General features: G+C 37.3%; 1 protein-coding gene across 3 annotated transcripts in view; it reads left to right on the top strand.

The window, feature by feature from the left end:
• The window catches only part of LOC149789476 (uncharacterized), a 287,180-nt gene that overhangs the window by 109,452 nt on the left and 159,819 nt on the right, over window positions 1–17,909 (top strand). For all 3 annotated transcript variants that reach the window (XM_089971479.1, XM_089971480.1, XM_089971478.1), the window contains exon 16: window positions 9,910–10,090. In XM_089971479.1, coding sequence (XP_089827605.1) covers window positions 9,910–10,090 — 181 coding nt within the window. The remainder of the gene's footprint in view (window positions 1–9,909; window positions 10,091–17,909) is intronic.

Raw genomic sequence — 17,909 nt, 5'->3', positions numbered from 1 at the left:
AGCTGATAACTTTTTTTACATTTTATATATTTGGTAATTCATTCATTGCACTTTCAGAAGCTGGTATTGTCTAGTCTGGCAAAATTCATTTTCCCTATTTTAATAGCTGCTATGTATAGTGTACTTTAGACTAATTCAGGCTGATTTTTTAACACAAGGGAGCAGTCATTTTAGTTACCAGTGTGCTTAAATCATGTAAAATTTCCAAAAGTACAATATCCAAAGAAATATCATCCACATTATATTAATGTAGCATAGAGGTATGCCAACATTCTCTCCATTGTGCATGTTTTAAATGCGAACTACTTCACCTGACATACGTCACTCTTTCAAAAGTACATATTAACTGGTGAGCGCCCCATATGTATTTGAATGTGGCTCTAACAAATAAAGTTCACAGCTGAATTATCTTATTTTTCAATGAGAAAAGCTACAAGTAATTTTCACAAGGTCAACTCAGTTTTTTACTTCATGCATAGAGCACAGGTGTGTACTTGGCAGGACACTGCATACATCCAGGTTAGTTTTTCTGCAACATCATGCACTGTTCTTAGTGCATACACAGAGGTGTATGTGGTATGACACTGAATACAACCAGGTGATTTTCAAGCAACAACAAGTGATTTCAGGTGACATTCATTACTGCTTTATTACAGGATAATGTCAGAACAGTATGTGGAGCAGTGTGTTCACAAAAATAGGCCCTTGGGATACTCACAGCATAATTGCTCAAAGTGCACATGGAAAAAGCATTGCACTTTTTGCGATTTATTGTCTTCCAGCTCCTTGAATCTTGCTGTTTCCAGATGTTTATATCAAAGCCAAAGAACATTCCCTCCCCTTTTTCTTCAGAATTTTCTGGAATCTCTTTAGGTCTCACATATTGGGACAAACATTTTTGACAGCCATTGAAGCCCTTCCAGAAGGAGAGTGTGGACATTTGAGAAGTCGATCGACTTCTCCCTTTAGGGAGATGGTGAATACTTCTCACATCTCTAACAGCATGCATGATTCAGGGACTGGTTGCTCTCTCCCTTTGGGGATGTAGAGCACTGTGACAGCAGGCTGCGCCCTCCTGTTAGAGAAGCATAGTAACTCAATAGCAGGTTGCACCTTCCCATTAGAAAGGTAGGGAACTATGATAGTGGTTTGTGTCCTCCCATTAGCAAGGTAGAGCACTGTGATAGTAGGTTGCACCCTTCCATTAGGGTGGTTAAGCACCACATCAGCGGTTGCTCCCTCCCATCAGGGAGGTAGATTACTGCAGTACATATCATGCTGCTGGCAACATGTAACCCTCTCCTATGTGTGTGATTAGGATTTGTAATGTATCTTTAACAATTTTTCAGTCATATTGCTACAATGTCTGCAGTGTGGCAGTTTAAAGTGATGTCTAGCACTGGGGCATCATGCTGCAGACATGTAGCATGATGTCCCACCCACTCACATTATCCTGACACCAGGCCAACCAGTCCTAACACTAACCTCATAATGCTGAGCGCCTAGCGAGGCAGCTGTTAGTACCATTTTTGTAAGTCTTTGGTATGACTTGGCCGGGGTTTCGAACCCACAATCTTCTGCTTCCGAGGCAGATGCTCTAAACACTAGGCCCTCTTCTGTCATGGAGGCAAAACACGTCACCCATGATGCACACAGTGATAAATCAGTAGAAGATGGGGCCTTCTCTATCACTCATCAGCCTTATGGTATGGTGACAGAGCAAGGGCCAAGCTTCTCCCTTCCCCCACCTCTACCATCCCATCCTGTGCAGGATTTGCAATCCATACACAGGACATGGTTTAAGGACATTGGTGGTATAGGTGTTCTCTTTCTAATTACCATGCTGACTTGGGACACAAAAAATATTTAAAAAATTGTATCCCAAAAGTTATATGCATTGAAAAATTACAACATTTTCAGTGGCCTGACACTTTTAGACTTAACACAAGTTCGTAGCTTTCAACACAGTATTCATTCCACCTTTGATTTTGGATACCTGGTTGTTTTGGCATTTCCTTTTGTTTATAATTGGCAGGTTTGTCTTTTGTTTTCTGACAGACCAAGTAATTGTTTGAACCATGAAACAGGTGTGGGAAAAGGGGCATTTTTTTCTGGCAGCAATGCTGGTTATTGTTTGTTCTACAACATTAATCCACAAGAATTAACTGTTGTAAAATGTAAATTGGGTTGAGCAGGATGAGATGTCATGCATAATAGTGGTGCTAAATTATTTTGCCCCCTCCCCAATTATATTGGACTGACTAACCACTGACTGTCATTGTCAGTCAATTAAAGTATGAACACTTGCTCAGTTGAGTAGCATGATTATCCATTCCAAATAAACTGGTACTTATTTATGTTCACGTACATCAAAGCAAACTATGAGTGTTTAAGGTATTACAATTATTTTCAAAGCATTATTTCTGAAAATTTTTTATTGTATTTTGGAGTTATTATTTAAGCTTATCACAATAATAGGAATAATTTGATTTCAAGGGATGTACATCATTTAGTGCAAGTCAAAATCTTCATTGTATACCATGATGTAAACATGCAAACTAAATGAGAGCATTAAATCAAATGCTATTATTGTTCATTCTTGTCATACTGGGAGCACAGCTGTTTAATTTTCAAGGCAGAATAAAACTTAATTACTGGTGCATTGATACAATATTCTAAACAAACATTAATAAACTGAAGACAAAAAGGATAGGTCACTGTTGTAAGTGCTTTCAGCAACCTGCTAATGCTCAACTTTTGTCATCGTTCAAATTATACAGATTTGAATTGGGTAGAAATAATAAGAAAACAGGAAAGTTAAATGTATTTATTGACTTTTTAAACAAATTATATCACGTTATAACATTCCTAGGTAATAATTCATGCTGATAGTCCCTTAATAACCATGGTCACCTTTTAAAAAAATGTTGTTGTGCTTGAGAAAATACATTGATAGATTAGTAGAAAAATATTTTGTAGATGTCCCAAGACTTATAGTACATGAAAAATTGCAATAATTTTGTGTTTCAGCACTTACAGGTCATGCAAAAAATTACTTTTGAAAATAGTTTAGGGTGTCCAAAGACATATAGTGTCCTAAGACTTACAGTCATTATGGTATACCTATGAACTCTTATTGGATGTGAGGCCTTCCACCCCCACTTCCCATGGTCCATTATGCCCCCATGGGCTAGTGGACCTTGCCGTCACATTTGAAGTGATGTTGTGGTGCAGAGTGCTGCTATGCCTCCTCCATCAAGGGACATAGTGATGCTCAGCCACTCTCCAACTCAGAGCATCCTTGATTATGATAATGACGATGCAGTCTCTATCCTCATTGACACCAATGAGTTCAAGACAGAAGCTGTAGCAATGACACCTTCTCTCAAGCTGACCCCTTCATCTCAGATGGATGAAGAAGAAGAGGTTTGGTCCTTTGATAAGTAAACAAGGTTTGCTGTCTGTTACCTCAGGACTTGTGCTCCAAACCATCAGACACACAGTCCAAAAAAATCCTTTCCATTATGGAAAAAATCTCCAATGTACCAACTCAACCAGACCTCTTACTTCCCCTACATTCATCCATGATTGAAGAAATATCATAGAGGTTTTCACAAGACCAAAATATGGCTTGACAAAGTAGATGGTGGTCTGTTCCTCCCTCAAGATCCCATATTTCTTCTTCCAACTACCGGATATATTCCCCTAAAGAGAATATCAAATCTCCTCCTTTGGACTTGGACACTGATGTGGCAAAAATGGGTACAAAAGGGACTATCAAACCTCCTTCTTTTGTACTAGGACACTGGGTTGGCAAAAAGGGGTACAAACAGGAGCCTAGGCATGCCTTTCCATCAAAACAATTCATGTCATGGTGCAGAAATCCTGGTTACTTTTAACCATAGCTGCATGCTGACATATTTTCAGCTACTTCCTTTTGCATGCTGAGAGAGACCTCTTTAATCCAAATGCAGGACATATTGGTATATGCTCTGTTGCATATTCACCATGTGCTGAATTGTACTCATCATATACCTTGCTTAACCACATTAAAGACCTAAGAGCTGCTCCTCTAAAAGCCAAAACCCTCTTTGTGGGCCTCATTCTGTGCATGGCTTTTCAAGACTTGTTGGATCACCAGCACTGATCTTTCATCTCCACTCCCAGTCCATCTCAATTGAGCAAGAAAAGAGATCAGAAAAATTGCCCTCAGGAGCCATCTGCAAAGCTTTTCAAGCAGATGCAACCGCAGTCTAATTCCCAAACTCCTGCTAGACCACCTCCTCACTTGTCAGGTCCATGGTGCCCAGGTTGCTGAAAAAAAGGAAGCTAACACTCTTTTCTTTACTACAACAGGAAAGGAGGGACAGCCCTTCGCAAATTAACCCCTCTTTTTCCTCCATGTCCTAGTAGGTGCTCACCCAGGCCTGTTCTTGGGGGCTTGGTGAAGCATCACAGATGATGGGTGGGTTCTGACCATCATAACGGGGGTTATCAACTTCAATTTTGGGAACAACACCTACAGTCAAGGACCAGCATTTTCTTTTTTTCTCAGTCCAGTCTGATGAATTTAAGGGAAAAGGTCCACACCCTTTTGCAGAAAGGGGCATTCAAAAGGGTCTTAAATGATTAGTCTACCTCCCACTCCCAATCTTCCTGTTCACCAAGAAACACTGGAAATTATTAATCATCTTGATCTCTACCCACTCAAACAGTTTCTGTCATGTTTTGGAGGTTAATCACTGCAACAGCAGATTACTCCCTCCCATTAAGGAGGTAGACCACTGGAATTCATCTCATGCTTTTGTTCTCTGTGGGGCCCATTGTTATGGCACAACATGTGGCTCAGAGAGACATCAACATTCTATAAATGGACCTCTCCCTGTTTGATGAGTACAACTCAATTTCTGATAAGAGCATCAGCCTACCCACCCAGCTAACAAATTCACCTATGCATCAGCTGCAGGATAATTGTTGCTATTAAAATGTATTTTTTGTGTGTGGGGTAAAACTAATTTTAGTTAAGCAATACTTACCTGCCACTATTGTGAATGCCCTCCTCCCACCCCACTCTGATGTCTTTCATAATCGTCATCTGTGTAAAAGATGACTGGTAATATCTATATGTAATAAATGTGCAAAATTGTATACTGATCTTTCTTCACTCAGTGGGAGGATGTATTCACATCAAACAGATGGTGAGTGTTCAGCACAAAAATAAGTTGTCTATGCAGCAGTGGCAGGTAAATATTGCATAATTAAAACTAGTTTTAAACTCCCCCCCAAACAACATTTTCAACTCATAAACCATTACAACTTAAGGGATGGCCTGTTATCCAGCCGTTACCAATGGTCCATCTTTCCATAGCACAAGTTTGTTATCATTACTTCTCTGAAGTTAGTTCTTGGATTATGATCAAATTGTTTAACACACACGCGTCCAAAGGTCTAATAAAAAATGACCACTTAACATCTATCTTGAATATCTTATGTATAATTAAATTTGTTTGGTATGGTCATCTTCTTGTGTCTTAGGTTTTTATATAAGTGTGTTGATAACAAATTTAGTCATTCATCCTTTAATTTGATTCTGTTGAAGTATTTACTGATGGGTTTAGATATAATTGGAGTGGAATCATTTATTGAACATTTTATTCATTGGAATTCCAAAGTGCTCATTAACTTTAGAACTAAAACACTATTTTTTTATTATTGAGGACTTGTTCAAAGACATTTTGAGTTATTTCCTTGTCATACATTAAGATTATTGAGACACTGGCACATTCAAGACTATAAGCATATCAGTACATTCAAGATTGGAATTCTTTTGGAACACCAGTGGAATTCGTTTGGAACAGTGTATACTTTTGGACTTGTGATTGAACTTTTAGGATTATTTGGGATTTAATTTACAATACATTAAGTTCTTTTTAAATTTTCACTTTGTGTTTTAGGGAAATAAATTATTTGTTGAATTTACTAAACTTGTTCGTTTTGATTTTTCTGCTAATTAGTTTAAGACCATGGCCATCTTGAAAAGATTTCTTGTGAAGACTACATGGTCCTAAATAAAAATAGTACTCTGCTGCATTTCAGATCTTATCATTAATCTACCTGGTCATATTGGCATGTAGTTTTTCAGTAAAACACTTCTAGGTATTACATAAGGATCATACTGATCAGATCACTAACCAAATCTATTTATTGCTTCTCCTAAACAAACAGTTATAACTACATGTTTTTTTAAAACCAAATTACCTTCTAATCATGACTGGTTGATACTAAATAAAAATGAAAATGATGCCAGTCTGACAGTTTGGCCAGCATAGTGGACTTTGTAAAACTGTTCACATGTCAGCTTCTTCTGAAAAGATGCCAGAGAGTTGTGGGCTTTCCATATTGTATAGTTAATCCTAGATATAAAAGGTAATGATCTGACACCCAGTATGGCTGCTATGATGGCGATCTTGAAAATATTGTAATAGCTACTTATTTTGAATAGTTAGTCTTAGTGACATAGGGTATCCACTAAAAAGATTTCTTTTGATATTCAGTTATCCTAAATAGAAATAGTACTGATCAGACCTCCAGCATTATGGCCATCCTGTTATCACCAGTTTTCATTAACCCTTACTGCATCTGTTACAGGTACTGTGTATGCTGTCAGGATACAGGTGCCCATGCCATATAGGCAGTGTGCTATAAATATAGTACCTGTTATCTAAGTGACTCTATCTGAATCCGTCTGCCTGAAAAATGTATAGCAGTGTATTACATGTTAGATTCAAAATAACTTTTAATTATGTTACCCTTTTTTGTACACATTTTTTTACCTAGAGACAGGTTTAAGAGTAAAATCTGATTTTTATAGTTGTGTAATTATTTATCAAGGAAAGGTTTTATATGCTTTCAAATTTTGAGATAATTCATTTACCATAAAGACATTAACATCAAGACATTAACATTTTATGACTAACTGAAACTGAACTTTTTCAACCTCTAAATCTACCAGTACATCTGTATCACTGAATCATCCAGATTTGATGTAATTAAAAAAAAAAAACACAGTTATGCCATCATCAGTATTGGAGCCTATAATGACTTATTGAGGCCCTGATAGTCATAAGGCTAAACATCCAACTCAAGAAAGCAACCACATGATGTGACATAATGGTGGTCATTTACCACAATGCCAATAGTTTCTAATAGGGAGTTATCACTTGAAGTTGACACTATGAAAACCAGCTGAAAATGGATGATATTTATTCTAGGCATCAAAACATGCTTTCATGTCTATTGTGCACAGGCTTTGAAACATACGTGTATGCAAATCAGATGGAGGCATCCAATAGTGCTTCCATGAGAATGAGGTAGGGGCAGCCAAAAGTGCTTATACGAGGTAAAGGATTATAGAATAGCTATATTGACATGTGGTTTTTATTGAAACAGTTCCTTTATATGTAGTTGTTCCAAAATGAAATTATGCCAATCTGATAATCTAACCTCCAGAAATTTGGCATGTCTTGTAAAGCTACTTCTACAGAAGCACTTTTTTGTATAACTCGCCTGGCTATAAAACCTATATCCATGATGTGTCCATCAGCAACCTTCAAAAGGTGTTACCATATTAAAATGTCTGAAATATTTGAAGTTATATTAATGCTATAACATGTATATGCATTATATTATTTCATTTCATATAGTAAATGCCATTGATAACTAATAATTTAAAAATACATATCTTGTATTTTTAGCATGTAATAAAAAAAATAAACAAGAATTCAATATGCTTTTCATCAGACATGCTTTCTTATCTAAATCTAGTCACTGCTTCAGTTATCCAGAACCTCCAGTTTTAGGGATCTTGTCCTAAGAAATTGTCTGTTTATAAATTAAGAACTTTAAATAAAACAAACAAATTCCAGATTTTCTGAATGTGGCGACCAGATTCGATTTCATTAGACATTTACTATTTCTCCCTGTATCTTTTAGTGCCCACTGGACATATATTAGAAAGCATGATTCAGTAATGGCTACCTTTGCATGTTTCTAGTAGGTTATATCACATGTAAATTATTTTAACAATTATATAGAGGGTGCATTTCTGTCATTAATGTCACATTTTTAGTAAAGCTGACACGGTCTTTTCTCGAGAGAATAAACTTGGGTGATGTAGCCTTGGTTCACTTTCAGGAATTGGGTGATGGTGGAAATGAATATATAACAAAAATATCTTATCTGGCCCAACCAGCTAAACAATTTTTTAAGCAATAAACTAGAAAGTTATGCCAACCTTTTTCCTACTTTACACTTTCAATACATCTTTAAGCTTGTTTTCATAAGCTTAAATACATCAGTTCCCCATGTGAGCATTATCATTTGTTTTCAAAAGTTTACATTTGTTGGTTCCCCATATGAGCAATATCAGTTTGCTTTCACATGCTTATAGATATCAGTTCACCATGTGAGCAACATCAGTTTGCTTTCACTTGCTTATATTTGTCAGTTCCCATGTGAGCCATGTCAGGCCTGCTTGGGCCTCCTGTTGTATTAAACAACTTCTTTCTTGCAATATATAGTTTATCCTGTATTAAAGTGATGTTAATATAACTTATATAATGGCTGTCTTGATGGCCTCTCAGAAAGTCTCTATATAACTTCCACTGAATGGACAGTCATGTACAATACAACATTATAACAATAAGTTGCAGTTCCTTAACCTCCAACAGGGTACTTTCACAATCTTGAAAATTATAGCACTTACATGACATGAGGATTTAAAAAAAAACAACAAACCTTGCAATATTTTAGAGATTTGAATGAAAATGGTGTACATCTCACCATCAACATATCTGCACTTTTGTGATGAGTTTTTAAAACTAGTCCTTATTTGCCTTAACATCAAGTCAAAGGTTATTGCTTGCATTTTGGACTTATTGAGCTCATGAACACTGTGATTTGTACAGTGAATTAGGGCCAAATTTTTAAGGTCAACAGTCCTGTATGGGTTGTATGTATGATAAAAAAAACAAATATGAATGGATTTTAGGTCTGTTGGTCATGGATCAGAAGAGCTTATGGGATGGATTTTAGGTCTGTTTGCCATGGATCAGAAGGGCTTATGGGATGGATGTTAGGTCTGTTGGCCATGGATCAGAAGGGCTTATGGGATGGATTTTAGGTCTGTTGGCCATGGATCAGAAGAGCTTATGGGATGGATTGTAGGTCTGTTTGCCATGGATCAGAAGGGCTTATGGGATGGATTTTAGGTCTGTTGGCCATGGATCAGAAGGGCTTATGGGATGGATGTTAGGTCTGTTGGCCATGGATCAGAAGAGCTTATGGGATGGATTTTAGGTCTGTTTGCCATGGATCAGAAGGGCTTATGGGATGGATTGTAGGTCTGTTGGCCATGGATCAGAAGAGCTTATGAGATGGATTTTAGGTCTGTTAGCCATGGATCAGAAGGGCTTATGGGATGGATTTTAGGTCTGTTAGCCATGGATCAGAAGGGCTTATGGGATGGATGTTAGGTCTGTTGGCCATGGATCAGAAGAGCTTATGGGATGGATTTTAGGTCTGTTAGCCATGGATCAGAAGGGCTTATGGGATGGATTTTAGGTCTGTTGGCCATGGATCAGAAGAGCTTATGGGATGGTTTTTAAGCCACCATTCCTCATATTTCTCCTTAGATATATTTCTCAATCACATTAATGTTGGAATATAAGCTCTACTAGCTCCCAGCACTCCCAAAGAGGAAACATTAAAGACTACATACATTGACTGGAGGTCCAGGTCATTGAGACCTGTTGATCAGTAATCCTCATAGTCAACCATGCCCGACCTAGTGCCTACATAGTGTACCGTTAAACATGGAGCACTCACTGTGATCTTTTGGGTTTTTTTCAGGCATGAGGATGAGATGCAGACAGTTCACTCTGAACAAATGAGTGGCACTCTTAAGAAGGATATTCATGGAGTCCTTTGTGCACTGGTCAGTTTCAAGGACCAGCTTACACAGGTGCTGCTGAAAGAAAACTTGCAAGATGTAGCTGAAAAGCTTGACAAACTTGAGAACTTGGCAGAGAAGGTAAGGACACTTCAACAGTTGTCCCTCAGTGGACAGACTCTTAGTATAATGTTGCCTTTCATTTAATGTAGGTACGAGCATAGGTCCCATTTAATAGAATTATTTCTATTTAACACTGCTTTGTATTTCATTGCACTTTATTTTAGTTAGGCACCAATTATAATGTGAATTTCCTTCTTTTTATGTTGTGTTATGTACATGTCCATTATTACAGATGTTGCTTGTAACACACGTAAATGTAAGGTTACCTTATAACATGCACACATCTATGGATTTATCCCCTCTTCCATGTCTAAAATAAGTATCTTTCAATGAATCAAATACCTTTTAATATTAGAGCTGTTTAGTTTATTTAGAAACATGTTTACCTGGTGAAACTTTTACAACTTATATATCAGAGCTGAGAACATTTTTTCCAAGCAATCAAGTCTGAGGCAAATGAGTTGCAAGGGATACTTGTCCTCATTATACTCAGAATAGTACATTTCTCCACAATACTGCTGATTCTTTTACTAAGGAACTACAATTCCTGATGCAAACTTGATACTAAAATGAGTCAAAACCATGAAAATGTTATGTTTTGAGAAATTGCACCAAAAAAAAACTGAACTTGTCCAGTTCTACAACTTGCAGCTTAGTGCATCTGTACCCCAGAACCCAGTTCATGAACCCATTTATGCAGCAGTCTAACCCACATTGTGCTGCTAGGCAGTCATGTGGACAACATCCAGTTTATACATGCACTTTCGTGGATCAGCCTTACATACAGAATGCTGCTAGGCACTTCCTACAGACAACCCCCAGTCTATGTAGGCACTCTCATGGATCAGCCTTACCTACATAATGCTGCTAGGCACTTCAAACGGACAACCCCTAGTCTATGTAGGCACTCTCATGGATCAGCCTTACCTACATAATGCTGCTAGGCACTTCCTACAGACAACCCCCAGTCTATGTAGGCACTCTCATGGATCAGTCTAACCTGCATAGTACCTCTAGACATTTCCTGTGCATGATGCCCAACTTGGTACCTCAGTTTCCAAGAGATGTCTCTTCACTTGTCCTCAAATCTTTGCAACACAAAGGGAGTCTCTACATAGTGATATCTTGGAAGTAATGGAATCTGACTTGTAATGTGCTGCAATCCTAAACATTCTTCTCCAGCTACTTTGCAGGTAGCACAAGAGACATTGCTTCACTACCTTATTCCAAAAGCAATGAAAACTTTCATTTAGTTCCCTCATCATTATTAGATATAACTGTGATGCATGAAGACTCAGCCTTTTAGGACAGGACTAAAGATTTTTTCTGCCCACTCTTGTAAGAGTTCTGTCCTCATTCTTCTACAATACCTGCCTAATCTACAGTTCCAACATCATGTGATCATTGACTATGGAGGAATCTACTTTCAGTCTCTTCCACAGTCAGAGTTACTGATGTTTTGGGCTGCTTACATCATCAGTTACATGTTCCAAGCATCTACTGATGCTTTTTCTCGCAGATGCCTTCCCTGGAATAGTTTTTTCAGCAGTTCTACAAGCCACACACACCAGTTTTCCATTTGGATACCCATTAGTTGATACATAAATGTCATGACCATAGGAACAACATTGGATCTAGTATCTATTGTGATCTTTCAATAGACAATACACAGCTTACCTTCTACCACCACAAATTTCACCAGACATTCTTGGGAACCTGTTTATAGAATGACCCATTTCTTAACCGAGGGACCCAACATACTATGACCATGGCTGTATCAGAATTATGATCTCACTGGGGAATGAGACACAGTGCTCTCTACCTCCACCTTCTTAAACACCATCATTGGCCAAGCTGTGCTTGGAACCTCATCCATCTAAGTCATCTAATTACTTTAATGATCAGATTGATGGAATTTGCAACAAAATGGGTCAGTATCACCCATCATAGCCCCTGCTGTAATTGTCAAGAACAGATGGTCATTCATTGCTTATAAGAGTTTGGTAATAATTCCTATCTGTTCATGACAATCTTCTAAAGGTCAGATTAAAAAATGTCAGAACTCCCATTTAGACCAAAATGTTAATCCCCCCTACCAGCTGTAGAGTATGTAATTGGTATATCCAATAAAGTTCTCTATTGTTCCCATAAAAACCAACTGGAGAGCTCTGGATCAGATTTAATAATTTCTGTTATCTGATATTTAACACAATCTTTGTTGTGGTCAAATAAATTAAAATGATGAGACAATAGGGAATCTTAATGATTATGGATTAAGATTCCCCATTGTCTAAACCTCAAGTGTTCTGTTATTCCCACTTGCAATTCCCATTTAGTGTCTACGTATTGTTTGCCACATGAGCTGAGTAAATAGATGACATTATGTGTGGTAATGTCTTCTAGTTTTGATTTATATTTTGAAGTGTGTAAATTTTCTTCTAAAGCTTTTAGATTTATCCATTTTTCTGGAGAAACTGCAATTAATGGTCTTGCAATCTAATATTTTGTGAATGTTTTCCCTGGTTAGTTTCTTTGAAGCTTCTTGAAGAATGTTGTTCCAAGCACTGACGAATTTGGGACAATTTGTGAATCTTGGACATAGGTTAATTTCTAATCCTTGATCAATTTTCCCTTTAAGGCCACACTCTTGGAAGTAATCACCCACCTTTTCTTAAAATTTATTAATTTTCAAGATGCAGAATTGATTGGGTAGGTAGCAGCAGATGCTTTGCTTCTGGGCATTCTGTAACTGGTTCTTCAAGTTTTCTCTTTTTGTTCACAATCTCAGTGATGATATATCAAGACAGACACTTTTATCCCGAATAAAGTAGGTTATTCATTCCGTATGTCAGAAATAACCCCATTGCAATTAAGGTAGGACAGTTGCCACAAACCTTTCTTTTGAGGAAGACTATTTTCTTGGTGTTATTATCCTTGCCATGAGATGGAGATCCAAGTACACTTCTCCATTCTTTATTTTAGAGATCTTTCATAATTAAAGGCTGAATTCAGCCTTTCAGAAACTATAACCATGGTGCAAATCAGATCATTCTACTGCATTCGAAGCCTTGCCCCAATGTATGGAGTCTGCTTTAAAGTTTGGTTATCTTGAAAGCTGTCTCACATACCTTAGAGGACTAGAGATGGTCACTCCAGGGTAAGGGGATGTGTCGACCTATACCTCAGATGGAAAACCTTGTCTTTATGTGAAGAACGTAAAAGTATTGATCAGGACTAGGGGTGAAATGATTCATTGATATATCTATGCATCAGTACTTTTGCTATGCCAATACACATACAGGTAAAGCCTGTTATAATGTGCTTCTCTGGGTCTGAAGAAAAACATAGCAGTGTAAGTGGGATAGCATTCACAAATGTTTTGAAAAACTTCCCCATAGAAAATGTGCATTGAAATTTCAGTGTCATCAGTTTTAACTAACCTCTTGATCATATATTGTTTGTTTTTTTCGCCATGTTTCATCAGACGTTAAATATACTTAAGTTTTGAATTGTATACATGCCACTATGGTGGAAATGGTGCACGGTGAAGTTAAGGCAACATTAAATGTACTGCTGAGATTAAAACTCTGCTAGGGATATGAATAATAGGCTTTTCCGAGAGCATGTATTTATGACGTTAAAAAGAGATGGCACCTTAACTCATTCGGCCCCGATCCCGTCTGAAGGCATGATCCGGTTTCTGCATTCATTGGCCGATCCTGCCTCTAGTCGTGAATTGTTTACTGCATTCAATGGCCGATCCCATCTCCAGGCATGATAAATGTATGTTAGATATGTCTCTGATTGGTTAGAAATGGCTTATTCCAAGAACTAAACAACTATGAAACCAATCAGAAATGATTTTACTTTCATTTGGGGGCCCCGAGTGGCCGAGTGGTCTAAAGCGCTTCTTCGTTATGGATCACTGCCATCTCACCTCTGTCTGTGGCGGTTCAAGTCTAAGATTCAGCCAATGTGGGTATGTGAGAAAGCTTGCCAGTAGCTTCTCGTGGGTCGGTGGTTCTTTCCGGGGTTTTCTCTGGTTCTTCCTCCACCATTAATACTGGCCGCCATGTATAGCCTATCATGTGCTGCAAAATGGCGTTAAACCCCACAACAACAACAACAAATTTTATTTGTGGAAATTTGAATTGTTCAGAAGCCAAGGGCTACAGTTTTAGAGCGGTTTAACTACACATGTTCTGTTCATGAAAAATCGTTAATGATGGCGGACGGAAGAGTGATTTTTGATGATAGCAAAAATGTTGAGTTTCTTGAGTTTGATCTTGAAAATATTGAGCAAGCTGAGGAAAGATATGTTTGGCAGTTAGATATTTTGTGAGATTTAGATTCAGACATAGAAGTTTCTGAGATTGAATCGTCCGAAGATGAGGATGCTGACAGCGATGATGATGGAGTTCTTGCAGATAAACGTTGCACATAATTTTGTAAATACTGTTTAAAAAAGTTGTGAAAGGCTTCGACAAATAGGGAAAAAATTACATCAATGTGTCGACAAATCTTTTTGAAATAAATTGTGAAAATTTCATGGATTTTAATTGGATATAAGAAGAGAAATTAAGGTACGAGTGAATGCATGTGCACGATGTTTTCAAACAGGTAAAATCTGTGTGGCACAAGCAGCTAGACACAGCTTTGTGCTTCTGAGGCATAGCAGCAGAGATACTGAAAACAGTGCTGGGGTCGAATGAGTTAAATAAAAAAATGGGAGCCATGCTGCCATTGCATTATAAGTGGAATCACGTTATAATGAATCATGTTATAATGAGTTTCACCTGATTCAGGGGCCCCGAGTGGCCGAGTGGTCTAAAGCGCTCTTCGTTACGGATCACTGCCATCGCACCTCTGTCTGCGGCGGTTCGAGTCTAAGATTCAGCCAATGTGGGTATGTGAGAAAGCTTGCCAGTAGCTTCTCGAGGGTCGGTGGTTCTTTCCGGGGTTTTCCCGGGTTCTTCCTCCACCATTAATACTGGCCGCCATGTATAGCCTATCGTGTGCTGAAAAATGGCGTTAAACCCCACAACAACAACAACAACAACATCACCTGATTCAATACAAGAGGTGAAGAATCAGTGCAAAATGATACTTACCATATGTAAGTTATTTTAATATTCAGAAGTCATAAATAAATATTAGTCATTTGTGTTGTTATTTTTTAAATTAAGAATAAATATGAGAGCTGTTTCATGCACAGGCACTCTTTTTTGTTAAATGAAAAAGACTGTTGACAATATTCACACACCTTATAGAACACAAATTGATGTGGTTTGTAATCTTGTCTCCATTTGCCAATTTCATGCTAATTATCTTATTCCAGCAGCATGTTGAGCATAAAGGAGATTTTCCAAATGTGCTCCACATGTTAGTATTTTACTCTTCGTTTAATAACCACTTTCACAAAAAGTTTCTTTGCTGATTTGTATCTTGTCTACTTTGCTCAAATTTGAAAGCTTCGCTGCTGATGTCCCATGGTGAAATATGCTACATTGAACTCTGATTGGTGGTTATTGTTTGTTGCAGTCCAGGGTAAACAATAACCACCAAAGAAGAACTTAATGTAGTTTATTCCCAGTGTGACAGACAGGAAGTATTGGCACATCAGCAGAGAAACTTAGTAGTGCATAAATGGTCATTAATTGATTGGTAAAGTACTTAAACAGAGATGCTGCCAGGGCATCAAATTTGTATGAACTCGTACACTTGGAGAGCAGTGGTTTGTTAGAACTCCTGCAAATTAGATGAAAGTCACACATATGGAAATGTAATCAGCACAATACATAATTATTTATTTAACCATTCACCTTTAAAATGCATGTATCGACACAAGTCACACTAGTAGATGTATGATAGCATTTGTCATGACATCTGTTTTTCCAGTGGACAGCTATTTAGACATCTTAGTTCTTCAGCTTGACAAATTTGATTCGTACATTGTGCCCTAGAACCAGCATAATGTCATAGTTTGAACCTTGTATCAAGGAAGTTTTACAAATGTGTGTTTAAAATATGGGCATCCTAGAAAACTCAATTTGGCTGATTCTTAGCATATGACAATTTTGTTCAGCTGATGATGTGAGGACAATAATTTTTACAGTTATGAAGTACAGCAGATTATTGGAACTTGGAAAGTATTATTGGAGATACCAGTGAGTGATCTTTTAGCTCAGAGATGGTTTTAAATAAAGAGTCCTGTGTATATGCAGAATGGTACATTTTTTAGTTGGCATGCCAGTATATCCTCTTTTCAGTGGTACTTCAAAATTAAAACAGAGAAAAGACAGAATATTAAGCCTAATTAAAATACAAAGTTTAAAAGTAAAATGCAATTTTCGTTTCTTTTTTCAAACAATTTTAGCTCTTGGGGGATCATGTTGATTGATTGATTGATTGTAATTGGGATCATGTTGATTGATTGATTGATTGATTGGATTTGGGGATCATGTTGATTGATTGGATTTGGGGGATCATGTTGATTGATTGATTGATTGGATTTGGGGGATCATGTTGATTGATTGATTGATTGGATTTGGGGGATCATGTTGATTGATTGATTTGATTTGGGGGATCGTGCTGATTGATTGATTGGATTGAGGGATCATGTTGATTGATTGATTGGATTTGGGGGATCATGTTCATTGATTGATTGGGGGATCATGTTGATTGATTGATTTGGGGGATCATGTTGATTGATTCAATTTGGGGGATTATGTTGATTGATTAATTGATTGATTGGGGGATTATGTTGATTGATTAATTTGGGGATCATGTTGATTGATTCGATTTGGGGGATCATGATTGATTGATTGGATTTGGGGGATCATGTTGATTGATTGATTGATTGGATTTGGGGGATCATGTTGATTGATTGATTGGAGGATCATGTTGATTGATTGATTTGGGGATCGTGTTGATTGATTCGATTTGGGGATCATGTTGATTGATTGATTGATTCGATTTGGGGGATCATGTTGATTGATTTGGGGATCATGTTGATTGATTTGATTTGGGGGATCATGTTGATTGATTGATTCAATTTGGGGGATCATGTTGATTGATTGATTGATTTGATTTGGGGATCATATTGATTGATTGATTGATTCAATTTGGGGGATCATGTTGATTGATTGATTTGATTTGGGGGATCATGTTGATTGATTGATTGATTCGATTTGGGAGATCATGTTGATTGATTGATTTGATTTGGGGGATCTTGTTGATTGATTGATTGATTTGATTTGGGGGATCTTGTGCTCCAAAACCACATATCCTTATCAGGGTTACAATTAAATGAATAAATAAGAATGAAGTAGATGAAACTGAGAAGTAAAGATATTTATTTGATCAAAATACCACATTCTGAACAAGCAGACTATGGCATTGATTGACTTAAAAGCCTAATACAGTATGAATAGATCAAATATTTGGCATGGTAGTTAGTAAGGCACTGATTCAAGAAAGTGAAACTTTGGCAACGCTTAGGTTAGTAAAAAGTCTTATTTTGGAACATAAGTATCTAAAAGATAATACCTGTGAGGTTCTGGAAAATTGTACATAACAACCATAAAGAACATTTTCCCAAAATATTCAAGCTGACTTAGCTAACTATGTATATGCCCTTCAGACCGAAGACTGCAATCAAGGGTCTTTGCACAAAACAATATTCATATTATTACATCTTTGGGGCTTAAACTACTTAGCAAGAAAAGCATGCATTCTATAATCCAAATATAAATTTATTTCCTGAAAATACAAAATCAAACAAAGTGATAGAATTAGAAATAATTTACAGAATGGTATGAATTCCTAGAATTTCCTA

Source organism: Sinohyriopsis cumingii, chromosome 10, assembly GCF_028554795.1.
Source record: "Sinohyriopsis cumingii isolate HCF-2022 chromosome 10, ASM2855479v2, whole genome shotgun sequence".
Classification (NCBI taxonomy): domain Eukaryota; kingdom Metazoa; phylum Mollusca; class Bivalvia; order Unionida; family Unionidae; genus Sinohyriopsis; species Sinohyriopsis cumingii.
Note: the sequence above shows the minus strand (reverse complement) of the source record. Positions and strands in the feature narration are given on the sequence as shown.